The sequence below is a fragment of the Megascapheus bottae genome, chromosome 12 (genome assembly GCF_031878675.1).
Source record: "Megascapheus bottae isolate mThoBot1 chromosome 12, mThoBot2.hap1, whole genome shotgun sequence".
In the NCBI taxonomy this organism is placed as follows: domain Eukaryota; kingdom Metazoa; phylum Chordata; class Mammalia; order Rodentia; family Geomyidae; genus Megascapheus; species Megascapheus bottae.
The window spans coordinates 15,705,096-15,731,828 of record NC_143520.1 but is presented as its reverse complement, the minus strand read 5'-3'; the positions used below and the strand labels follow the sequence as shown (position 1 = coordinate 15,731,828).

The 26,733-nt window shown below is 36.0% G+C and overlaps 1 protein-coding gene across 1 annotated transcript in view; it reads right to left on the bottom strand.

Annotated features, from left to right (window-relative positions):
* Positions 1 to 17,981: 17,981 nt before the first annotated feature.
* Positions 17,982 to 26,733, bottom strand: part of Galnt3 (polypeptide N-acetylgalactosaminyltransferase 3) — a 42,528-nt gene continuing 33,776 nt past the window's right edge. The window contains exons 9-11 of the mRNA XM_090342717.1: positions 26,218 to 26,319; positions 22,936 to 23,088; positions 17,982 to 19,139 (exon numbers count right to left, since the gene is read on the bottom strand). Coding sequence (XP_090198843.1) covers positions 19,017 to 19,139; positions 22,936 to 23,088; positions 26,218 to 26,319 — 378 coding nt within the window. The 3' untranslated portion in view covers positions 17,982 to 19,016. The remainder of the gene's footprint in view (positions 19,140 to 22,935; positions 23,089 to 26,217; positions 26,320 to 26,733) is intronic.

Genomic DNA, 26,733 nt, shown 5'->3' with positions numbered 1-26,733 from the left:
TCTATATGTTAGCTGGAACTATAACAAGATGAACTCAAATCATGATAAACCCAGGATTAGAAGAGCTACAGTTCATCTGTGTATGTATAAAAGTAAGATTCTTTCATTTGTCATTCACCTGGTATGCTTATATTTACAATTGCTGTTTTTTGGACAACCAAGATCCGATCCAGTGTAAAAGCTAGAGCTTATATAATTTGGGATTTATTTTCTTTTCAGTAAGAAAATAAAGCTATGAAATTATGAAAAAGAAAGAAAAGAACAATTATAATTGATATCATTTAACTATGATAAAAGAAATTTTGAAAAGCTAAAGATGCCATATTTAAAGTGACTTATTTCCATAGATCCAGTGGCATGCCTCTATAATATTTCTTCCTACATATTTTAGCTCAGTGCTCACTTCTTCATATGACAATCACTTTCTATTTGGAGAATAGAAAGATAACTGCACCCTCTTTGCATAATCAGTTGAAATTTGGATGAGTAATAAAGAGCTGGTTCTTTTAAACAATTGAGAGTATAGGCAATGATTTCCTGTGATGAACAGCAGAACAGAATGATAGTTTATGTCAAGACTCCTGGAGAAATTTGTCTAAAGTCCTCGCAAATCTAGAACCTTTGCAGAACACAAGCAGACACATGGGAAGAGGAAGGACAATGAAAATGGATGAGAACTTTGAGAGGTTAAAATAAGAAGGAAATTGAAAACAGAAAAAATTGATATGCTAATAAACTCATTATTACTGACTGCTCACTCACAAGGCCTTTGGCTTCTTTTTCTCTTTCCCTTAGTGCAAGATACATTTGGATGTCAAAGGATAGGTTCACTTTCATGGTAAGAGAAACAGACCTAAAAATAAGAGCAGAAAGGAAGAAATGATAAAGGATGAGCCCTGTGTATTCCAGTTTTAAGCTAACTGCAGAAAGATGCATGCCAGTTGGAGGACATTGGTTTATCTTTGCTACTGCACTTAAAAAGCAAAGACAGGAAAATAGAGATGCCATCATAATGTTAACTGTTCTCAAACCAAAATTTTTGGTTTCATATTTAAGGCTATGCCCATTTAGAACAAAAACACATTCATTTGGGTTTGGTGGTTTGGGGATAGAATGGAGGTGGAAGCCACAGAGAAGCATTTCTAGACAATCTATTGCAGGCCAGAAATCATCATGCAGGCTGCTCCCACTCCTTGATAGCCAAAATAGCAATGTGACCATGAATAATTCTAAGCCTGAAACTTTTTTTTCCATCCACTCAAATTCTCCTGCTTCTATCAGATGATTCTAGCAAACATGCCTTCACTACAAATGCTTCCTTCACTCAAAGAGTGGCCACTCTCTTTGAACTAGGTAGAAGCACAATTCTGAGAGTTGCTCTATATGCCATTAAATAGACTCTGGTAGGAACATGATGCAAATCCTTTTAGGGTCCATTTGTTCAAGGTCTGTTGCGTTGTTGGTTCACTTTAAAATCCACTGAGCCCTTCCAAATCCACAGCTAATTCAAAAAGCATATTGAGATCAACAAAACCTCCTGCACTATTATCATTAATGCTGTGTTTTAACCTAAACTCAATAAAGCAACTTTACAGAAGAAAATAATAAATCAATGGTAAATAAGATCGCAGTACTTTTGGTGTATACATCTGCTTGCCTTGGGCCTTCTCCTTTCTCTCCTTAGCACTCTACTTCAATCACACACCAGTCTATCCAAGCTTTCCAGGAAAGACATTTCTCTTTTGGAAAATGCTTTTTCTGTTTTGGTTAGCTAAAACTTTCTTTTAAACTTTGAAGTATATACAATAGACTACATAAACCATAGCTTCACTTTTTTTTTGCCAGTCCAGGCTTGAGTTCAGGGCCTGAGCACTGTCCTTGGACTTTCTCAAGGCTAGAGCTCTACCACTTGAGCCTCAGCACCACTTCTGGCTTTTTTCTATGTATGTGGTACCAAGGAATTGAACCCAGGTCTTCATGCATGCTAGACAAGCACTCTACTACGAGGCCAAACTCCCAGCTCTATAGCTTCACTTTTGAGAATAAACTGCATACCTGTTCTTTCACTTTAAAAACCAGTGGCCAGAAAAACATAGAACTCCCCTATGACCCAGAAATCCCACTTCAGGGCATTTAACCAAATGACCACAAACAAGGCCATACTAAAGCTGCCAGCACAATGAGGTTCATTGCAGCACTATTCGCCATAGCTAAGACATGGAACCAACCCAGATACTCCTCAGTAGATGAATGGATCAAGATGTGATATATAAACACAATGGGATTCTATGCTTCTATCAGAAAGAATATTTCCCTATTCATAAGGAAATGGAAAGACCGGGGGGTGGTAAGGGGGAAGAATATTAAGTGAAGTAAGCCAAACCCAAAGAAAAGTTGGTTGCATGGAGTCCCTCATTTGTAAGAACTAGAATATATTCATAATACTCTTAACAGGGAATCCTAAACAGCCTATATGCTCAATACATAGTACCATATAACAAAGTGTGGTTAAAAGTGAAGGAAAGGTAACAAAGAAAGGATCACATTTAGAAGGATTTGAAGTTGCTACACTGATAGCTTTCATGATCATGAAAGGAACCACAAAACAAGGAATGTTGGTGGGTTCTGGAAGCTGGGAAAAGTAAGAAACAGATTTTCTTTTGAACTTCCAGAAGAAACACAGCTCTGCCAGTACCTCAATTTTGCCCAGCTGGAGCTATTTCAGATTTCTGGTCTCCAAAAATATTAAATAATAAATCTGCATTGTTTTAAACTATAAAATGTATGAAAATTTGTTACAGCTAAATCAGAAAACTGAAACGTGTTGCAATGTTTTTCTAATGTTTTATTTTCATTCATTCATTCATTCATTCATTCACTTGACTTTTAAAGACAGGTCAGCCAGAAATTCACTATATTGTCCAGGCTGACCTTGAACTTGAAATACTTCTATCTTAACCTCCCAAATGTTGGGATTACAGGTGCAGACTACTCCTTTCAGTCTAGAAGTGCTTATTAAAACAAACAACAAACAAAAAATTCCCAGGAGGTTCCTTTCCCCTGAATAACATGTTTCTTTTCCTTAGTCTTCTCTTGGAAGTGATTATACTGAGGTTAGACGATGCAGGATAAAGTCATATGGCTAAGTTGAAAAGATGCTGGGATTAGGGCAGGAAAGCTGATGTCATAGTCAGACAATTGGGAACATATGAAATTTCAGAAACAGTATTTCTCATCATCAGAGAAGGGATATGCAAATGAATACAGAGAAACTAAAGTATTTGATTTTGAAAAAGACAGAGACACACAGAGAAGGTCATAGACATATAATTGTAATGTGTATTGTATTGCTATAGCTATAAAATCACAGCTATCTGTCAAGAGGGCCTAGAAGTGTTGCGCACTCTCAATATCTACATCCTGATTTCTAAACATCTCTACTAATAAAAACTAGGGTCATTGGAGAATTGGATGATTCCAAGTTGGGAACAAGGCAACTCTTAGGGAGGCAGAAAGTACGACGCGTCTAAAGAATGAAAATCAAAGGCCCCTGAAAATAAATGTTTGGGGATTAGCTTCAAATGGCAATTTTGGTCATTTAGAACATCAGAATAAACAGTAATAGTAATCTGATTATAACACATTGAATGAAGTAGAACTCCATCCCAGTGAATAAGTGAATAATAAAAATATTTTCTTTGCAACATCAAACCAACAAATTAATACAGATGGAGTGACACATGTCAGAAAAGGAGGTAACTCATTAGTGAATGTCAACTCCAAATAACCAGAATGTGATATACATGTGTGTGAGTGTGTTTGTGTGTGTGTGTGTGTGTGTGTGTGTGTGTGTGTGTGTGTGTACATCGCTTGAGTAACTCCATGGAAAACACAAAGTAGGAAATAGGGACCTTATGGTGCAAGTGCTATATTAAAGAGAATTTTAGAGAAGTTTATGACATTGTAGCAACATTATTTACTACATTGTAGTTTTATTATAGGAGATGCCTTTATGTAAAATACATTACGGGATATTTAGTAATCCTAGCACTGAATCTCAAGATGATTCAGATAAAGGTGCAGAGGCAAATCATGATGCTCTCTTTTTGTTTTTGTTGTTGGTTGTGGGGCTTGAACTCTGGGCCTGGGAGCTGTCTCTGAGCTCTTTTGCTCAAGGCTAGTGCTCTACCACTTTGAGCCACAGAATCACTCCTATTTTTTTTTTGAGTAGTTAATTAGAGATATGAGTTTTGCAGGGACTTTCTGTACAGGCTGGCTTTGATCTTCCAGTCCTCAGATCTCAGTCTCTTGAGGAGCTAGGATTATAGGCATGAGCCACCGGTACCTGGCAGTGCTATTATTTTTTTTTCTTTCTATACTTGAATCTTTAAATATTAATTGACCAGAGCATGAAATTATTGTACTCCCTTCATAGGAAATGTAATTTTTAGGTCTGTGTGTTAATAGTCAAAAGCAATTTAAGCATAGAAGCATGAGGAAACAAATACTACTCAAGAAATAAACACCAGAACATGTTCTTAAGCATTAATAAACTATTATCTTACCGGGCATGGTAGCTCACACCTGTAATAGTAGCTACTCAGGGGGTTGAAGATCAAAGCCAGCCCAGGCATTAAAGTCCGTGAGACTTATCTCCAATTCACCACTAGAAAACCAGAAATGGCACTGTGACTCATGGAATAGGGAGGTAGCCTTGAATGGAAGAGCTTAGGGACAGTGCCCAGGCCCAGAGTTCAAACCCCATGACAGACAAAACAAAACAAAACAAAAACCAACTATTATCTCTAAAATAAATGGATAAAAATGTACTCAATTAAAGAATCTGTGACTTTAAAAAAGCTGTGAATATACAATGAAAGCTTCATACCCAGCATGCAAAGATCATAGTGTCACTGCACTTTAACGCTGATGCAATACGAAATCTAGCTCTAAAAGTATTCATTGTACTTCTGACTATGACAAAGAACATATATTCTTCCACTTACTGTTTCTTTCTCCCAGAAGACACTGGCAGTAGAAAATAATTCTTATGAATAAGAAGTGAACATTTGTGGCCATCAATACAATTATGTATTAAAGCAACATCAGTACTTTAGATAGCTGAAAATCTAATGCTATGTGGCCTAAAAAAGAGCATGTTGGATCCCTGAAAAATAGACTTCCTGTTCCATGGAATCAGTTGTTTCCTAAAGTGCCTCTCAGCAACTGACAACACAAGATTGGATACTGAGCCCAAAGTGCTGAATTCAGATACTCTGATGCCATCTCAAGTAGGTACCCAGCATAGGGCAAGGAAAAGAAGAGACATCCTTCTGAGGTAACTTTGGTCTTCACCATCTCTCCACTGAAAGACTGGGTATAGATCAAATATAAGCATCAGACAAAGTTCATGAAAGGAGAATGCATGCCAGAGACAACCATATGATTCCATGATGACTTGAAGAGTTGGACAGATAGGCTACCTCAGAAAGAGCTCCACCATGGTCCCCAAGGCAGGTTTCTATATCACACAGCCTAAGATGTCTGAAATTGCACAAACTCTGCTGAAAGGAAAACATGAATTCTGCCCTAGAAATATTTTCAGATAGACAAGAACCAGACCTTAATTACAATTTTAACAAAATTCAGACATAGTTTAATAGGAGGTTAAAATAGATGAAATTACCATCTGGCAGCAGGTAGGCACAGGCCCTTTTCTATGAGTGAACACTCATTATAACTGCACCTACTTTTCTGCAGCGATGAGTATGAAAACAGGGAAAAATAAGCAAAAAACCCCAGCATTGTTAATAGTCAATATAGGTAGACATAGGATGCATATATTTGAACTGCAAATATGACCTGGAAAGAAAAGAGCTACAATAAATGTGTGCATAAAAATTGAGAAATTCAGCAGAAAAATTGAAACTTCAATAAGATCAAAATGAAAATGCACATGTGTTCTGGTTCTGGTGTTGAACTCAAGACTCGGGCACTGTCTTGAGGCTCTATGCTCAAAGTTAGTGCTATACCATCCAAGCCATAGCTTTTTGGTTGTTAATTGGAAATAAGAGTCTCATGAACTTTTCCAATCCGGGCTGCTCCCCTTTTGACATTTTAGTGGTTAATTGGAGCTGAGTCTCCTGGAGTTTACTACCTAGGCTGGCTTAAAACCATGAGCCTCAGATTTCAGTCCTAGTGAATAGATAGGATTACACATGTGAGCCACAGGTACTCAGCAAAATAAATAAACAAATAGATAAATAATTCTATTTTTGAAATGAGTTCACTTGACTAACAATAGATAAAGGGGGGAGTTAGATACAAACATATAAAGACAACTCAGAAATACTATAGCAGATATTAGCAATATTAGCACTTGACAAACAGTTTTATATAACTCTTCATTGATTCTACATGGAACACTAACCATACCGCTCACATGCTAGGCTATGAAATGTCTCAGCATATTCCACAAGGTAAAATAACAAAGAATATGGCATTTTACCACATCAGAATTAAACTAGAAATAGTAATAAAATACTTGAGATTAACTCTAAAATATTTAGAAATCAATAAACTTACAATTAACATATACATCAAACAGAAAATTGAAGAATTCGTTGAATGAATGATAATGAAAACATGATGCATCATAATTTTTGTAAAGCAGCTAAGACATTATAGGGAATTGGTAGTTTGAAGACAGACAAAAGATCTTTGAGAGAGAGAAAGAGAGGGAAGTTGTGGGAGTGAGAGAGAGCAAATCCCCAAATAGTGAAAAGTATATAAAGCTTACAGGAGTATGTTATAAAATATAAGATGGACATATACAGAAAAATCAACAAAATAAAAAATAGTTTCTTTGAAAAACTGTAACATTGCTGAGCATGTAGCACCCAAAATGAAAAATTTGAGACAAATTATGCAGTGAATATTGTCATAATACCCAATGTACATATGTGAAAATGAAACCAAGTGAGTTGAAGGAAGGGGTGGGGTGGGAACAAAAAGAGAATGATAGAGGGGGTGATACTGATCAAAACACATTTTTACTTAGGATTGGATACATTGAATTGAAGTGAATTTGTGCATTTACTTAATAAAACACAGACATTATTAACATGAAGTATAAAAGAGATACTATTGTAATTAATAGAAGAGTTACATTACATTCGCCAGATAGATGGTGCATTACTTCACATACATTGATACCCTTTCTCATGTCTTGGTCCCCATTTCCCTCCCCATACCCCCATCCCTCATCTTGTTTTCCCCCCTTTCCTATCCAATTTCAAATAACTAAATACAAATATATCCACTATATCAGATAACAAAGTGAAATACTGTAACAATATGAGATAACCAGGGAAAGCAAGAGATGAGAGATAACATAGTACATTAAGGACAACAATCACTCATTATATGGCTTTTGTTTCTATATCCTAGAGGTCCTTTCATTTAGCATCATAGTGTATGGCCTTATGTATCTAGGTTATCATTAATTACAATAAAAATTATATGAAAAAAAGAGATACTATTTATATGAAGCACAGGAGGCATATCAGTAACAACCCTCTATGGTCTAAAAGACTAGAAAGGGGATATTTTTAGACACTTTCATGCAAATAAACACATTTTACATCACATAAGTTTCTTAAAATACAATTTACCAAAATTGATGAAAGAAAACTCATACTTACCAGGAAAGGTATTGAGAACTGCAATATCCACACCGATTTAGAGACCAATACAGGGGGATCCAGAGTTTGAAGTGAGACTGCTTTTTTCTTAGGGAAAAGAAAGAAAATGAAGTAAATAGAGAACAAGAATAGAAAAAGAAAAGTTAGAATAACAAGCCCTAAATTAACTTTCCCACCAAAAATTCCAGACATAGATGGCTTCTTGGATAAATCCTATTATTTAATGAAGAAACATTTCATAATATATTTCAGTAACTGAAGGCAGAGGAAACAGTTCCCAAATAACTTTATAAAACCATCATAATCTTGATAGCAAAAAACACTACAAGAAAGTTCCATGCTGATATTGTTTATAATATAACATAAAAATCTCTAACAAGATATTAGCTAATAAAATCAATAAAAATATAAAAAGTATACTATGATGGGTAGTCTAAGCAGGGAACCATGACAAGAACAAAGAAAGCACAATGCAGAAGAAACTCCAACTATTATTTTTATTCAGGGGTAAATATACATATATAGATTTACTTACTGAAAATATAATTAATAAAAATTTATATATTATAAATATATGTATTCTTAAAGAATCCACGGCCAAGTCTCACAACAAATAAGTTCCACAAGGTCACAATCTATCAGGTTGATATACAAAAATGAATTGAATTTTTCTATGTATTTACAGTAAACAATCCCCAAATTAAACTAAAAACATTATGAACTCTGTAATTACTCATAATAGCAACAGAAATCATTACAGCTCAGAAATAATTTAACAAAATAAGTGAAAATTTTAAACTCTACCAATCATTACTGAATGCTATTAGTTCTCTAGCTAAATAGAAAAATAACCATTTTCATAAACCAAAAGCCCTCCTGTCAAACTATCGTAATTAGGGTAGTATGCTACTAAACAATTAACTGTTAGGATGCTAGTAAATAGCATCCTAACATATGTGTGTGCACGCATGCACATACACACAGTACAGTGACTTCAAACAAAGGTGTCAATATAATTACTTTGGGAAAGAAAGCTCCCAAATGGTGTTGGAACAACAAAACAGGTTTATGAAATAAAATAAATAAACAGTTGCATCCTGCATCACTGCATTTTAATGTAATTTTAAGATAGAATATGGAATTTGAATGATAGGACAATAAAGTGTCCAGAAGTGAACTAGAAAATTATTTCACAAAGTGGTGGTAGACAAACACATATTACAAAGAGCATATAAAAAGACCAGTCATTAAATAGCAAAATTTGACAAATTATAGTTCATAGAAAACAAGAGCTTCTGAGTCTGGGTACAGAGGCTCATACCCCCATTCTAAACTAATTTGGAGCCATAGTTAGAACAGAGGTTTCAGGCTAGTCCAACCCCATACCAATTAAAACAAATAAAGAAGGAAAGCAAAACAAAACAACAAATCCCAATTAATGAAACCTTATCTAGAGCTAGATGGGTATGGTGGATACAGCTCTAATCCCAGTTAAGTTAAAAAGATGGAAACAGAAGGTCAACACCTGAGACCAAGCAAGAGCAAAAGCAAAACTGAAGAAAAAAAAATACAAAACTGATAGCAAAATAGCTGAAGGTGTGATGCAAGTAGGAGAGTATTTAAGACCCTAGAACAAAACCACAGCATAATAAAATAGAGCTCCTATCCTTAAAAGAAAAAAAAGTAACGAACAGTCTAATTTCAGATTGTTACACAATACATAAGTGTAAAAAATGACTTAGATTTAGAATGTCAAAACATCTACAAATCAATAGTAAATGTTTTCAATAAACATGTAGACAAGATTTAAGTACTTTATAAATATAATGTGATTGTTCTGTTTGGACAGAGACGTTCAAAGTCATTTTCAAAATAGTAAACCCCCCACAAAGTATAATTCCATCATTAGAATGCCAGCAATTTTTTAAAAAAGATTGAAAGTATTATGTTTTGGTAAGTGTATGAAACCACTGAGAACTGCTAATTCACCTGCATTATGACAGGAATCTCGCTGTCACAAATAAACAAAATCCACCCCAACAGGAATATGGCTAAACAATAGAGTACAAACACAAGCCTCTGAATTTAAACCCAGTACAAAAGAGAGAGAGAGAGAGACAGAGAGACAGACAGAGAGAGAGAGAGAGAGAGAGAGAGACAGAGAGACAGAGAGACAGAGAGACAGAGAGAGAGAGAGAGAGAGAAAGAGCCAAACACTTTAGCAGTACTTTTAAAAGCGTAAAGACATATGAAGTCAATGAATTTGTTAATGTTAAAATATTGCAAATACATTCACAAAATGATTTGTGAACAAATATTCACAGAAAGCACATTTAAAATCAAATTGGAACAACTTATACATGAATCAACAGAATGTAGATTTTAAAATGTGATATTTTGGAGCATGAGCACAGGAAATAATGTTAGCACCTTATCAGGAAGTCTATAAGTAGACAAATATCTCATGTGTTAGTTTTAAAAGCATAATGTGTAACCTAAACCAGACACTAAAATATGAAATATGATTCTACTTTTAGAAAACAAAGATTAATGAGTGTGAATACACACTGACAGAAATCATGAAGTGCCTGAAAAATCCCTGAGTTTAAAATCAACTGGCAGGAAACAAAAGGACACCATCTGGTATGACAGAAATGTATCTCTTTAGATCTGCAGGACAGTTATAAGGACAACTATTAAATTCAAAAGTTAGGATGTATGCATTTTACTATACATGAATTACATCAGAATTAAAAAGTAAGTCAAGTGCCAGCAGTTTATGTCTGTAATTCTAATTACTTTGGACATTAAGAATGAGAGGATTGTAACTTGAGGCCAGGCCAGGAAGAAAACTTCATAAGACCTTTTCTTAACGAATAGTCAGGCTCCGTGGCTATCATGTTTGGAAATCAGAGATGAAATGATTGGGGCAGAAAAGTCTGTTATCACACATGATGATGAACAGTTGTCATTCAAACTATAACAAGATAATGAAAATAGGCAGATCTTTATCCAGAGATGCCCTTGGGCAGAAAGTAAGAATAACCAGCACAGCATAAAATGAGGCTGAGAGTGACTCAGCAATAGAGTACCATCTAGCGAGCTAAATGCTCTCAGTTCAAATCCCAATACTGCCAAAAATATAACTGAATGAATGAGTGAACAGAAAAAAAAGTTACTGCAGGGAAAAAAGTAGTGTTTATCCTCCAAAGATTCATCCTCAATATGCCAGGGTTAAGAGGAGGTGGAACTTTTAGAAAGAGGTGCGGACTGGAAAATGTTTAACTACTTGAGGGCACTATCTTTGGAAAAGATTAATGCTGTTCTCTTGGGACTGGTTCTCATGGAAGTAAGTTATTACATGCCTGCTCTTGAACCCTATTCAAGCTTCCTGTGTTATTGTGGGATCTCCTCCGCCATCTTGTGACCCAGTTATGGAGGTCACTTAATCTTGAACCACCAAAACTGTGATCCAAACAAACCTCTTTTGTGTAGAAAATACCTAGTCTCGGGTATTTGATGATAGTGACAATAAACAAACTAATATAGCATCTAAACCTAAGAAATACAAAGTTAAAAGACATATAGACCTAGGACCTAATTGAAAAGCAAAAATAAAGTGAGAAAGTACCTACATTATGATCGTATAAAGGAACAGCACATTCAAAGACATGCATAATCATTTAAAAATTTATGTCACACTCTAAATTTTAGGGTTCATAATGAAATGATCTGTCAAAAGATTTAACTGTTTGGCATTCCAACTTCCTGTGGATTTTACAGCACCTTCTGGACTGGGAATATGGCTTAATGGTAGAGCACTTGCTTTCTGTGCATGAAGCCCTGGGTTTGATTTCTCACTACCACATAAACAGAAAAAGCCAGAAGTGGTACTGTGGCTCAAGTGGTAGAGTGCTAGCTTTGAGCACAAGAGGCTCAGTGACAGTGCCCAGGACCTGAGTTCAAGCCCCAGGATTGGACAAACAAAAAGAAAGAAAAAGAAGAAAGAAAATCAGGAAGTCCCACCTTCATATGAGAAACTTCAAGCCATACACTTGGCTTTTATGGCTCCATTGCCTAGAGGACAGGGCCCATTAGCGAGCCCGGTGAATCTGCTTGGAAAATGGATATTCAATTGGCTACCCAACCAAAAGCTACTGAGAAAATAAGGATGCAGTGGAGAATTCATTCTGGCAGCCATAATAGCAGTAACTTCAATGATCGGGTTACAGATGGCGCAGCATGTTGGTGGTGTGGAAAGTATTATGATCCAGGAGCCAATGTCTAGAGCAGGAGATGCCAATGTCAGGAAAATGAACACTGGTGATGCCAATGTCATAAGCATGAGCAGGATTTGGTATTTGATGGCAGCCAAAACAGGATACTGACCAGTCAAGTTTTACAGCCTAATCTTAGCTTCAAAGCTTTGTACTTCAATTTCAGCAATATTTTTCTTAATCCTTCCCCAAAGGGTTACAGAATATTCATGAACATTCAATATCCTGTCAACAAACTCCTTTCCACTTAAATCAACCAGAGTTAATTTCTGTTGCTTGTAATAAGAACTGTGATGGGTGGAAAAATAAAATTACAAATGTATTCCCATGCAAAATAACAGAAACAATGCTTGTCCTAGTAAACAAGATTGTATAAGTAATTATTTAGTCTCCTTTAATACAAAGAATAACAAAAATATTTTATAATTAACATTTTTAAAGCATAAGATCCACTGGAAAACATTAGATTTCTCTTCTCCTAATTCATTCTTCTGAATGCTGAAAACATTCAGCTCCTGAGTTACATGAGGCCCTCAGAGCCATTTAGTACATAACATATGCTTATTATGTTCTATCTATCTGAGACCCATCTGCCTGTGTTGAAAATTTTTGCCAGGCTTGGGGCTTGAACTTAGGGCCTGAGCACTGTCCTTGGGTTTTCTCAAGGCTAGAGCTCTACACTTGAGCCACAGCACCATTTCCAGACTTTTCTATGTTTGTGGTACCAAGAAATCGAACCTGGGTCTTCGTGCATGCTAGGCAATCACTCTACTACTAGGCCAAACTCCTGGACCTGAGAATTTTTTTAAAATATGGATAAAAAAATGTTATATCCAAATAGTCCTTGGAAGCTTAAAAGTTCCAGTACTCTGTATAAGGAACTGTAATTACTATAGAGTTAGCTAGAAACAAATTACTTCCATTATGATTTCAGATGAGCATGGTCTTTCTGACTGATAGAGTAGTTAAGAAAATGCAGCATCTCTGGGCCCTGCTCCAAAGTGTGGACGACTGAAACATTTCACCTGTCCTTACCATGTGCTCCTCAGCCTTGACATTTAATTGGTCTGCTTTATAGAAATGCAAGTTTTCCTCCCACATAAATCCTTTGGAGAATGACTTTCATGTTTTGTGTACTGTGTGAACTTGTACTTTTTTGGTTCTATTGTTTTCACACTATAGGATTTTGTAAAGCAGTCTGTAGTCTCTGTAACATACCCTTTCATGAAATATATTGATTTTTTTTTTGGATCAAGGTTTTGTTAAAGTTGATCATCTGTCCAAGTCAAATCCTTTTTATTTTTCTCAATTCATCCCTTTCTCTTTCTGCCTCTCCCATTTCCTCTCTTCATCTCCTTAATACAAACATCCATCAAAAATAATCATCTAGGCCAGGAGTTTGGCCTAGTGGTAGAGTGCTTGGCTAGCATGCACGAAAACCCAGGTTTGATTCCTCGGTACCACATACATAGAAAAATCTGGAAATGGTACTGTGGCTCAAGTTGTAGAGCTCTAGCCTTGAAAAAGTCCAAGGACAGTGCTCAGACTCAAGCCCAGGACTGGCAAAAAATAATCATGTAAAATGTCTGCTAAATCTACCTGAATTGTCATGTGATATGGGTTTTATTAGTTCCTACCTTGCCTTCATGAAGATGCCCTTTAAGTAGAGACTAAAGATCACATAAAATTTGACAATCGTTTCAGATTGTAATCAATACAATAATGGAAAAAATCTGGTGATTTGGTTTCTCTATCAACAGCAGCAGCCTCTTCTGAAGCTACATTACTGAGCTAAGGAATGAAAGAAGAAAAGTATGCTTTTATTTAGGATTCTGGTTAGAGATGATGAAGCAAGAAAGAAGGTAGAATCTGACACAAAATAAAAGAGGAAACTGCAGGGGAAATGTGGCCCGAGAGGAGACAGGGAGATTGAGCAAGGCTTCAAGTATGAGTGTGAATTTTATTTGAAGAACAGCGCAAGATCAAAACAAGGAGCAATAAGGTCTTGGTTTGAGAATTTAACTCAAGTTACTATAGAAACAACTGGAGGAATTTGACAAATAAGAGTGAAGAGATTTTCTGAGTTTACATGGGCTACAATCATGAAGTTTCTAAACACAGACTTTTACCACATCATAGACACCAGACAGGAGAAAGTTTCAGAAATTTGAAGGATTTCAATTGTTTTAAATGCTGCAGTAAATGTGGATGGAAAGGAGTGGTGGGAAGAATAGCAGATTCTACTCTGTTCCACTTCTAAATCCTATGAAATGACAGTGAGTTTGTAGGGTGGAAAACATTCACAAATCCAAAGTAAGAACAGGGTGCCAGGTGCCAGTAGTGCATGCCTGTAATCTTAGGTACTGAGGAGGAAGAGATCTGAGGACTGCAATTTAAGAAAAGTCAGAAAAGTCCATGAGATTCCTATCTCCAATAAAAACCACTCAGAAAAAAGCCAGAAGTAGGACTGTGGCTCAAATGTTAGAGAGTTAGCCTTGAGCACAAAGAGGCTCAAGGACAGAGCCTTGAGTTCAAGCCACAGGTGAAGAAAAAGAAAGAAAAAAGAAAGGAAAAGAAAAAAAGAAAGCACAGAAAGCTAATCTGTCACTGTATTTCCAAGGGTGTCAATCAGAACACCCTATGGAAAAGAACACAGTCATTGGTTATCAGATATTTGATTAAAGCATACATTATGAAATTCAAAGGGTAAAACCAGTATAAAAAATCATGTTGGAGAAAATATAGATGGAAATAAAAATTTTAGGACAGTTAAAAAAACCATGAATATAATTAGAAAAAGAAAAAAGATTTGTTAAGTGATATAGTTGCTAACAAGGAACATTTAGAGAATAAACTGAATCACAGAAAGTTACCAGTCAAGACTTAAAGCATAAATAGAAAATGCTCAATTTTCAACTTCAAAATAGGCAGTGGCAATAGTAAACTTCCCAAATGGAGCAGTATGTCAAGGGGAGCCTTGAGTGAAGAAAGTTCAGGGACAGTTCCCAGGCCCTGAGTTAAAGCTCCATGACTGATCAAAACAATAAATAATTAGAAAATTTATCAGAATTTAAAAATCATAAGAGCATAACAAAACACAGAGTAATATGAGACTTTTGAGAAAATTACAAGGGTAATAAAATTCATAATTATTTTGAAAGGAAAATAATAGTAAGATTACAAGCCCTGGGGCATGAGGCTCAAATGGTGGAATGCCTAAGTAGCAATTTTGAAGCCCTGAATTCCAGTACCATAAAAATGTGTTGACATTTTCAGTGGACACTGAAATTTAAAAATAAAAATGATCTAGAATCTTCAATATATTAAAAATTATTTCCAACCTAGAAATCTACACTCACCTAAATGCTTATATATGAGGATAAGATAAAGTTGTTTCAGATATATTTTAAAAAATGCACTCACCTTGAGCCCTTTCACAGAAATTTACTGATGTGCCTCTTCAAAAAGAGAAAGAAAAGAAATTATGAGACATACAATTTAGGAAGTTGGAAGAGCAAGAGCAGAAATCAAAAAGCAGAGAGGAGAGAGGAGAGAGAAAAAGTGATAAGAGAGACAGAGAAACAAAATCACAGAAAATAACAGAATGGAAAGAAACAGAAAAAGAAACAGAGCTGCAGAAACAGATAGGAAGATAAAGAGAAGCCAAGGTCATGTGTACACTTCCATGACCTTTAGTCTACTAGGACCTATATCCTAAAATTCCCATCATCTTCCAATTTTGCCAGAGGCAGGTGAGGAAGCTCTTAACACATGGCTTTTGGTGGACATTTCTTTTTCTTTTTTCTTCCTCTTTTTTTTTTGTGGATCATGGGACTTGAACTCTGGGCATGGCCACTCTCCCTGAGTTCTTCAACTCAAGGCTACTGCCCTATCCCTGGGCCTGGGTCCCCTGGGCTTTCCAACTCAAGGCTACCACCCTACCTCTGAGCCACAGCTCCATTTCCCATTTTCTAGTGATTAATTGGAGATAGCAGTCTCACACTGTTTAGTACTAGGGCTGGCTTTGAACTGAGATCCTCAGATCTCAGCCTCCCGAGTAGCTAGGATTACAGGCGTGAGTCAACCCAGCTTGGTGGACATTTCTGATCCAACCATACAAGGCTATGTGTGCAGAAGAAATCTCTTCTGGATTAGTGGTTGACAATTCAAAGACAGTAGTGAAAATGAAAATGCACTAAAAGATCTTTATCAAATATTTTAAGTGAATATATGCACATACATTTGCATTCATATTTTTTCACAGCTATACTGTTAGGAAGCTGACTGGAGTTTTGAGTGAGCTAAGTTTCTAAGAGGGTTCTGCAGCACCTTGCCTGAACAAGCCACACTGAAGATTAGGATTTGAAATATCTTAAGGTATTTTGTTATCTTCAAAGTGAATTGTGAAGTACTTTGAAGGTGGAGTTGTTTCGCATTGTCTTTTGTAATTTTACAATTCTTATCCACTCATGACTTAGCATTGCCTTTAATGATTTGCCTGTTTTTTTCTTTAACAGAAATAGTACCTTTTTCTTTTGCATATTTAAGGTCTGCATAGTACTTAATTAAATTGTCCATTAAGAACATTCTCTGGGACTTAAACTTCACCATCACTACATAGTAATTTTAGTAATTTAGTTTGGCTGTTTAAGGGTAGAATTCTTTTACCCCATGGCTCACAGTATGGCTGTGTTTCAGTTTTCAGTGTACCTGTGCATTTGGGTAGACCCTAGCAGCCAGAGTTCTGAAGATTCGATTCTTTGGCATGACGGCAGCATGCCAGGTCTTCTGGAGAAACTACATCATTTGATCAGGTAACTTTCAATTGAGCAAGTTCCACAATTTCACACTTGAGTACATGCAAATCACTCAGATGGAAGACAGCCAGCTTACTCAAATAGCTAACAACATTGCTCCAAAACTCAGACTTCAAAAAGGTACCACCCACCCCTAAGGGGCAATCCTTAATTAAATTATTGACAGACAGGACACTGGAGCAACAGACTGAAATTGCCAGTTAGGTAAGAAAAAATTTCCTATGGATGCATTTAACTCAACCATAATCTAACCAATGGAATCCAAATAGATTTCACTTGGGTCATAGTATGATAACTTATGATCATATACAGGGCCCTAGGGTTGATTTTGTTTTATTGAACACACATTACTCAAGACCATTTATGAAATATCTCTGGAAATACATATAAATACACACAGATACATATAGATATCCATGTGTGTATCTCTACATAGATATATAGACACACACACAGACACACTCACACATACATATAATATATATATATATATATGTCATGCTTTAAAATAACCAGGTCCTGAGAGATGTTTATGTCCAGTGTAACAAATTAAGAAACAAAAATTGCACATATAAGTGGCTGCTGATATATTAATGATATATATTATCAGTTATAAAATAGAGAAATATTTTTACTTATTGACTGAAGTGTCATTGGCACTATAAAATATACATCTTTCTGACATGCTCTACTTCAGCATTGTTGATCTCTCTGTTCCATGAAACACAGCTCAAAGGCACTGACAAGTCTTGTCGGGCTCAGCATAACTGAATACAAAGTCAAATGCAAAATTTACATTAGTTAAAAGCAAACAATGTTGGCAAAGCAATCACTTGAGAATGCAGGATTCTTAATCAAATTTTAATGTCATATACAGTTCAATGGGGCCAAAAAAATCAAGATGGTAGACTTCCATATTTAAAATAATGAAGCCCATCTTATTTTATTTCTGGAATAAAAACACAAGGTATCTATATATAAAAGGATCAAAACCAAAAAACTGTTAAGCCTCCTAACAAAATATGATTTAAAAAATAACCTGTATCTTCTTAAGGAAAGATCAGGAATTTATTCAAGATTATAAGGCTCTACATATAAGTGACTAGTAATCCAGTACATGAAATACATGTTTCCCCCTCGAGTACACATTTCATCCAAAACAGGAAGAAAATTTAAACACATGGTTATAAGTTATGATTTTTATTGTGTTTTCCATATAGGTAAAAATAAGGCCTTTTTGATGAGAAAAATCCATGACAAAGATGATCAGTAACAAATAAAATTTAGCATAGAGTCAAGTATTCTGTATTTGCAAATTCAATATCACAAACACTCAAGATTAGTGAATTTTGGTAAGAAAGGCTATTAGGAAAGAAAAAGATCCCTTGTTAAAAGATAACAATTTATAAATTGTTTCTTTTTAATCACTATGGGAAAACACACAGGATAGTCACTTTAAAAAAAGCCATTCAGGGAAGATTGAAGGACATCCAGTGAAGTGGGCTTCAGACTAATATTTTAAATTTGTCAATAAATTTAAATGTTAAAAAATATTCATCTTCTCCCTCCTCCTCCTCCTCCTCCTCCTCCTCCTCCTCCTCCTCCTCCTCCTCCTCCTTCTTTTTCTTCTTCTGCTTCTCGCTTTAAGAAAAATTTTGACAGACAACAGAAGACAAAGAAGAAGTTTACCTGCATTTAAAAATAACAAACTCTAAGTCTATAAAAATTTCCTGGTTTGTGCACAAAGGCAATGTTTAACTTTATTGATACACTTCTATGTAGTTAAAAAAATACAGTATCAAATGTTATCCTCCCTTTCCTTTCCCCTTCCCCTCCAAAAAAAAACCTAGGGGAGGTACTTTAACTTGAGAGCATGTGAACGTAGCTATGTATATCAACTGTATTACAAAATACACAGATATCACCTTACTAGGAAAATTATTTTCTTCACACTGTAAACACTTCTTCTCACATCTGGACATTTTGGAATTGTCTTTGGTAGACTAGTTATTGTGCTTCGAGACAGAAATGTCTACAATTTCTGCAGCAGTACCACATAATGCTCTACAGACATTTTAAGATATAAATAAGAAAAATGCACTTGGAATAACTTATAATTATCTGCTTTTGCATAATTTTTGAAACTACAGTGTATGCCTAGTCACAGTTTTATGAGAAAAAAATGTCTCATTTTCAAACTCCTTAATTACAAGGAACACTTAATCATTTTGGCTAAAAATCCATTTTTGGAGTAGATCTGAAGGATTGCATGAAACCAAGTTTGGATGCTCTCCATTCGCTGAAAGGCACAGTTTTAAGGCTGGATTATACAGAAGTTGATCCTAGAATAAAAGAAAGCAAAACAGTCAGTTTCAGGACTCATGGTTAACAATTACATTGGAAAAAACGATCTTAGAATCTCATTGAAGTTAAAGAGAAACATGCATATAGTATTAGAATTCCTAGCCAGAGCAATAAGGCAAGAAGCAAGCATAAAGGGGATCCAAATAGGGAAAGAGGAAGTAAAACTTTCCCTCTTTGCAGATGACATGATTCTGTATTTAAAGAAACCTACAGACTTCACTCCCAAGCTCCTTGAGCTGATTCAAAACTTTGGAAAGGTAGCAGGTTAAAAAAGTAATTCTCAAATTCAACTGCCTTCCTCTATGCCAACAGTGAAAGGAATAAGGCAACAACCAGGCAATAGCCTCAAAGAAAATAAAGTACCTAGGAATTATCGTAACTAAGAATGTAAAGGACCTTTTTGATGAAAACTTTAAAACCCTGAAAAAGGAAATTAAAGCAGAACTGGGGAAATGGAAAAACCTCCCATGCTCCTGGATTGGAAGAATTAACATCATGAAAATGACAATCTTGCCAAGGACTATCTACAAATTCAATGCAATACCCATCGATATCCCAATGTCATTCTTTAAAGAAATAGAAGAGGCAATCCAAAATTTCATAGGGAATAATAAAAGACCCTGTATGGCAAAAACAATTCTTAGCAGATTGAATAACGCAGGAGGAATTTCAATTCCAAACTTTAGACTCTGTTACAGAGCTATAGTGACCAAAACAGCTTGGTACTAGCACAAGAACAGGCCTAAAGACCAATGGAATAGAACTGAGGACCCAGATATTAAACCACAGACCTATGGCTACCTAATCTTGGACAGGGGAGCCAAAAAAATAGAATGGAATAAAGACAGCCTCTTCAACAAGTGGTGCTGGCAGAACTGGTTAAACACATGCAGAAAACTAAAGTTGGATCCTTTTTTGTCACCTTGCACTAGAGTTAACTCCAAATGGACCAAAGACCTCAAGACAAAACTGACACACTGAAAACTTTGCAAGAAGGAATAGGAGATACACTAGGCCTCCTTGGCACAGGTCGAAACTTTCTCAATAAGGACCAAGAAACACAACAAATCAGAGAAAGGCTGGATAAGTGGGACTGCATTAAACTGCAGAGCTTCTGTATGGCAAAGGTCATAGCTAGCAAATTAACCAGAAAGCCTACAGAGTGGGAGAAGATCTTCACCAACCATACAATGGACAAAGGCCTCATATCTAAAATATATCAACAGCTCAAAAAATTGAATCACTCCAAAACTAATCTCCAAAGTAACAACCATCCTATTAAAGGATGGGCCAAAGACTTAAACAGAGTCTTCTCTGAAGAAGAAATAAAAATGACCTCTAGACCCATGAAGAAATGCTCGACATCTCTGGTCATAAAAGAAATGCAAATCAAAACACCTCTAAGATTCCACCTCACTCCAGTTAGAATGGCCAGGATTAGGAAAACTAATAACAACAGATGCTGGAGGGGATGTAGCCAGGAGGGATCACTACTACACTGTTGGTGGGAACGCAAACTCATTCAACCACTATGGAAAGCAGTGTGGCAGTTCCTCAAAAGATTAAACTTAGAACTCCCCTATGACCCAGCAATTCCACTACTTGGCATTTACCCAACCGTCCAGAAACAAGGGCATACTAAATCCACTATCACAATGATGTTCATTGCAGCACTATTTACCATAGCAAAGATATGGAACCAATCCAGATATCCCTCAGTTGATGAGTGGATCAACAAGATATGGTATTTATAGACAATGGAATTCTATGCTGCTGTCAGAAAGAATGACATCGCCCCATTTGTAAAGAAATGGAAAGATTTAGAACAAATCATATTAAGTGAAGTAAGCCAGACTCAAAGGAACATAGGCCCAATAGTCTCCCTCATTTGTCATAATCAGTAGAAACTTTGGGCTCTCCTAGCAGAGATTTACAATAGAACAAAATCTAGAGACATTAGGCCAAATACTATGAAGCTAATTGAAAAGACCTCCAGGATAAGGAAACAAAAGCCATCGAATCAGTGATTGTTGTCCTTCATGTACTATGTTATCTCTCATCTATTTTGCCATCCCTGGGTTATCTCATATTGTTACAATATTTCATCTTGTTATCTGACATATTTTTTTTTGCCAGTCCTGGGCTTGAGCTCAGGGCCTGAGCACTGTCCTTGGACTTTCTCAAGGCTAGAGCTCTACCACTTGAGCCTCAGCACCACTTCCGACTTTTTTTTTTCTATATATGTGGTACCGAGGAATCGAACCCGGGTCTTCATGCATGCTAGGCAAGCACTTTAAGCACTAGGCCAAACTCCCGGCCCCTATCTGACATATTTTATATGTGCTTAATTGGTTATTTGAAATTGGATAGGGAAGGGGGGAAATCAAGATAAGCGGGGCGACTGGCCAGGAGTTTGGCCTAGTGGTAGAGTCCTTGCCTAGCATGCATGAAGACCCCAGTTTGATTCCAACCACATACATAGAAAAAAAGCTGGAACTGGTGCTGAGATTCAAGTGGTAGAGTTCTAGCCTTGAGAAAGTCCAAGGACAGTGCTCAGGCCCTGAGCTCAAGACCAGGACTGGCCCCCAAAAAAGAAAAGATAAGCGGGGGGAGCGGTGGAAGGGAAAAGGGAACCATGTCATAAGAAAGGGTATCAATGTTTGTGAAGTTATGCACCTTCTACCTGGTGAATATAATGTAACCCTTCTATTAATCACAATAAAAAAACACAAAAAATAATATAATGTAAAAAAAAGAGAAGCATGCATAGCAAATGTACACCATTCTTAACTTTTAATCTTCTAAAGATCTAGCACATTGGGTAAAATGCCAGCAAATATCATCAGTTACCTAATTACTGTTTAACATAAAGTATTAGACAAGTAAAGAGGGGTATATAGAATGAGATCAATTAAAAGTTCTAAAGGAAGAGCTATATTCTTGACATTCTCTTTAAACAATCATAACTCATAAAGATGAGTCTTATAGCATTTCATTATCACAAAAAAAATATAGGGAAGATTTGACTAAACCTTAAAACATGTTGCCAGGAGGTGGGGAGGTCAAAGGGAAGATCAGACAAATGGACAGAGAAAGGATAGATGAGTATCATCGTGATATTAAATGTACATATATGAAAATCACACCAGGTAATGGAGGGGATGGATGGGGTTGAAAAAGATGTGGGAAAATGAAGTAAGGGATGACATTGACCAAAGTGCACTGTATTCACAAAATGACACACTGAATTGAAATTTCTTTGTACAACTTCTTAATGATAATGGAAACATTCTACATATTATTTGTATATTGTAAACATTGTATATTATACATATAACATACAATATACTTACTATGTTACATATTATAAAACACATTGTTTTTATATATTTGTGCATACAGTCATTTGTTACATATTTTCTCAAACCTAGTTTCATAGAAAAACACCAAAATAGAGGAAGAATTAATGACTTTATGCAAAAATATACATCTTCCCTATGCAAGAAGAAAAAATGACTCTTGCAAAAAGAAAAAAAAGATCATTGTAAAACTCCCATTACTTGAGCTGCATAAATGGGCTTTAACCAAGTAACTGTGATTATATGATTCCTAGGGGTACTTAAACCATAAAGTCTCCTTTTATGTGGGTGGTGTGTATATTATTAAAGTTAATAATAATGGCATAGAAATTCTGATGGAACATGCTGAAATACTATATTTCACAATTTTTCTTTCCAGTTAGGCAATTTGAGCAAATTAATTGTGCTTAGCTACCTTCTGGATGTCCCATATCTGTTCTTCGGCAACAATTGTCTTTTGACCCTTATAGGCACATGGCTTCAGCTGAAGAGGACCTGGAGCAGCATGAAGACACAATTCTTTCTGGATGTTGTGTCGGATTTCATGTTGAGCAGAGTATTCAAAGTACTATGGAAGAAGAAGGTTATTAATGACAAAAGCACCTGCATATTCAACTACAAGACAAATGAACCCCTCACCAAGGAATAAACTCATGTTTATTTTAGGAAAATAATACAATATTTGGACCAATGGCTCTCATCTATATTCCTGGCTACTAAAGAGGATAAGATCTGAGGATCTCAATTCAGAGCCAGACCAGACAGATATATCTCGAGATTTTTATCTCCAGATAGACAGAAAAAAGCTGGGAGTAAAGGTGTGGCTAAAGTTGCAGAGCACCAGCAACGGGGAAAGAAAACAAGCAACTGTTGGAGGACCCAAATTCAAGCTTTTATACTGGCAAATGATTGATTAATATTGATGATGATGATAATGATGAATGAAATAATAAAAATAGATATCATAAATATAAGCTGGGTTTTTATGAAAGAAGACACTGTGTCTGATGTCAGTTCATTATTAACAATGATTACTAATTTGCAAGGTATTGTCTTTCTACTCCATACCAGAGGCTGTAAGCTATTAAGTAGAACTTATCTTAGTAAGGGTATGGCCACAGAAAAGAACCTGGAAAGTTCTAACAAGCACATTAACTGGCCTCTTCCTCTCTTTCAGAGAATACTTTTACCTTTATTCATCCCAACCCAAAACATCTTCATTGTACTAAAAACTCCTGCCTGCTTCCTCATCTGTGATTTGGGGAAGCATAGTTCCTATCTCACAGACTTAGGAGGACAAATGGATTTATATGTGAGAAGTATATGAGAGTAGAAGCAAAATGGTAAACTTGAGTGATTGCTAGTATTACAATGAGTCAATTTACTCAACTACTTTTTAAAATATTTTATTAAGTCATTATACAAAGGGTTTTAATTCCAGGAGCTGGATTGTAAGTTAGGTTATTTATCTGCAGTTCTGCTCCATTCCTGACTCCCATCCCTATCTTGAAGTTATGCAGTTCAATTTTTACATAGTGTATATTGAATATGATTGTAATTGCTTATTCTTTTTCCTTACATTGTGTGCTCACCTTCCTTGTTACTTGCCTCATGAACACTTTGTTGAACCATTAATTTTCCTCACAGATATTCCCATCGCATCTATTTTTATTTTTCTATTTTACTTCTCTAACTCAGACCCCCTCATAATTTATATGATACTACTTTCTGAGATACCTTTAGTGCCTCTGAGCCACCACCCAGCAATAAGATCTGTGGTCCATTGGTCTTCCATTGTATTGGTTCAGTTCCCTTACTGCTGCTGCTTTAGATTTAGTGAATCTATATTTGCTAAGACAAAGTCCATTCTCCCAAATTGGCACATGAAATGTGAGAGTTTCAATCTTACATGAATGAGTGCTTCAGTTGTATATTGTGCACTTTTCACATCAATTTATAACTGCAGAATATGACTTGTATGTCCTAGTTGAATTCTCTGCAGTGGGCTTAATAATACTATGCATTTTAAGTCAAATATTTAAGGAATGTTGATATTCTAAAGAACCAATAAACATAACTTGCTTTCAATGATGAAAAAATTCTTGATGGGTGCCAGTGGCTCACACCTGTAATCCTAGCTACTCAGGAAGCTGAGATTTGAGGATCGTGGTTCAAAGCCAGGCAGGGCATGAAACTGTTGAACTATTAATGTGTGCTAATAAAAAGTCATTAAAATGGAACCTAGAAGAAGTGGAAAATAATTAAAAATATTTTGGTAACAGAATTTTATGTAATTATCTAGCTCAGCAGAATACTGGACCAACTATAAGTCAAAATTAGAACATATACCTTGGAAGAGAGTGAAAGAAGCTAAATATTAAGTATTACAATTGCTTACATTTTATTGGCCCCAGAATATCAGCCAATTTAACCATATAACCAAAATAATTGTTCTTATTTTGCAAACATAAAATGGCTATAATTAAATTATGAACTACAAAATAATTGTTTCATGATCAAAACAGGAGAGGCCAGAAAAATGTTCTAATTACATGATACCTCAACATGTTAGCACTCAAAGAATAATAATTTGCAAAGTAGTTGAAGTGTGGCATTTTTCTGAAAATTTAAAGGATATAAACCAAAATGTAATCAATGGCATGTTAGGGTAACAAAAGCCAGATTCACCTTCAAACATAAACCAGACTGCATTATTCTCCCAATCAAAATCTTCAGATGGCTTCTGTCAAACTCAGAATTAAATCCAAGTACTTTAATGAGGCCTGCACAGGCCTCCATGACCAGGTCCCTTATCACAGTCTGTGACTCATTTCCTACCCCTCCTTGCCTGGACCACTCTTGCTGGACTTTCTGCTCTGTTCATGAATCTTTCCTGGGACTCTGCCTGGATGTCTGCCCCCTCTAGGATGCTCTTCTCCAGGGCCACTGCTCCCGTCTCTGTCGCTTAGACCTTTGCTCTAAGGTAAGTTTTCAGACAGGTCCTCTTGAATCCTGGAAAATCATCCCCTACACCAAACCACTCATATCGTACCCTGATAGGCTTTGCTTTTCTTTATACCCAAAACTGTTTTTTCTTATGAAAAGAAGGAAAGGAAAGGAAAGGAAACTCTGGAAATCTAATATTGATCTCATTGTCTATGCACAGTGAGCTAGAATATTAACCCTGGACATTTGAGGCTTAACTGGTAAAAGAGTGCCCATAAGCCAGATGCCATCAGTCAAGAATGAAAAGACATACATTTCTGGGGGGACAGAAAGGATACTTATATAAACCCTTGGCACACAAAAGGAAGTAAAAATGCAGCTCAGTTAGTGTTAATAGTGAATGCAATTTGCATTTGAATGAAATTCAATATTGTCATGAGATAAAATCTTATAAAGTTACCATGATAATAGTAATGTGCAAATACCACATAAACACAGAAAGTATTTTTGAAACTTTCCCCATTGTCCTTTCTATTAAATGGGTGAGTAGCTTCACATTATTTTTGGAGCTTGAATATAAACAATAACAAAATACCTTACAACTTCGACAATTGACAAGCTCAGTCTAAACATTCTTCAGTATAACAGGGTATATAGCTGAATCAGGGCTTCAGAGAAACATGCTTATTTTACTTGTTGTCAGTCACCTGCTAAGGAGAAGGGAGGGTTTCTATGCTGCAGACACACTCACCTGGTTTCCCCCAAGTCCATGGCACGAATACAAAATCAGTGGCTTGCCTCCTTGATTGTTTTCTCCCACGTCCAGACAGAGAGGCTGACCAACACTTTTTATCTAAATTTCCAAAAAAAGTAAAATTATAAAACAATTTAAAACTATGTAATGTATAGTCAATACCAGGAAAGTAATGAATGTTAAGACTAATAAATCTCAAAAGCAACAATGCAAAAAAAAATATTCCCGCAAATTTCCCTGAACTACACAAAATATTGGTGGCAAGGCATGTATCAAAAGCAAAAAAAAGGGGGACCGGGAGTTTGGCCTAGTGGTAGAGTGCTTGCCTAGCATGCACGAAGACCCGGGTTCGATTCCTCGGTACCCCACATACATAGCAAAAAGCTAGAAGTGGTGCTGAGGCTCAAGTGGTAGAGTGCTAGCCTTCAGAAAGTCCAAGGACAGTGCTCAAGCCCTGAGCTCAAGCCCAGGGGAAAAAAAAAACCAAAAAAATAAAAAAGCAAAGAAAAGGAA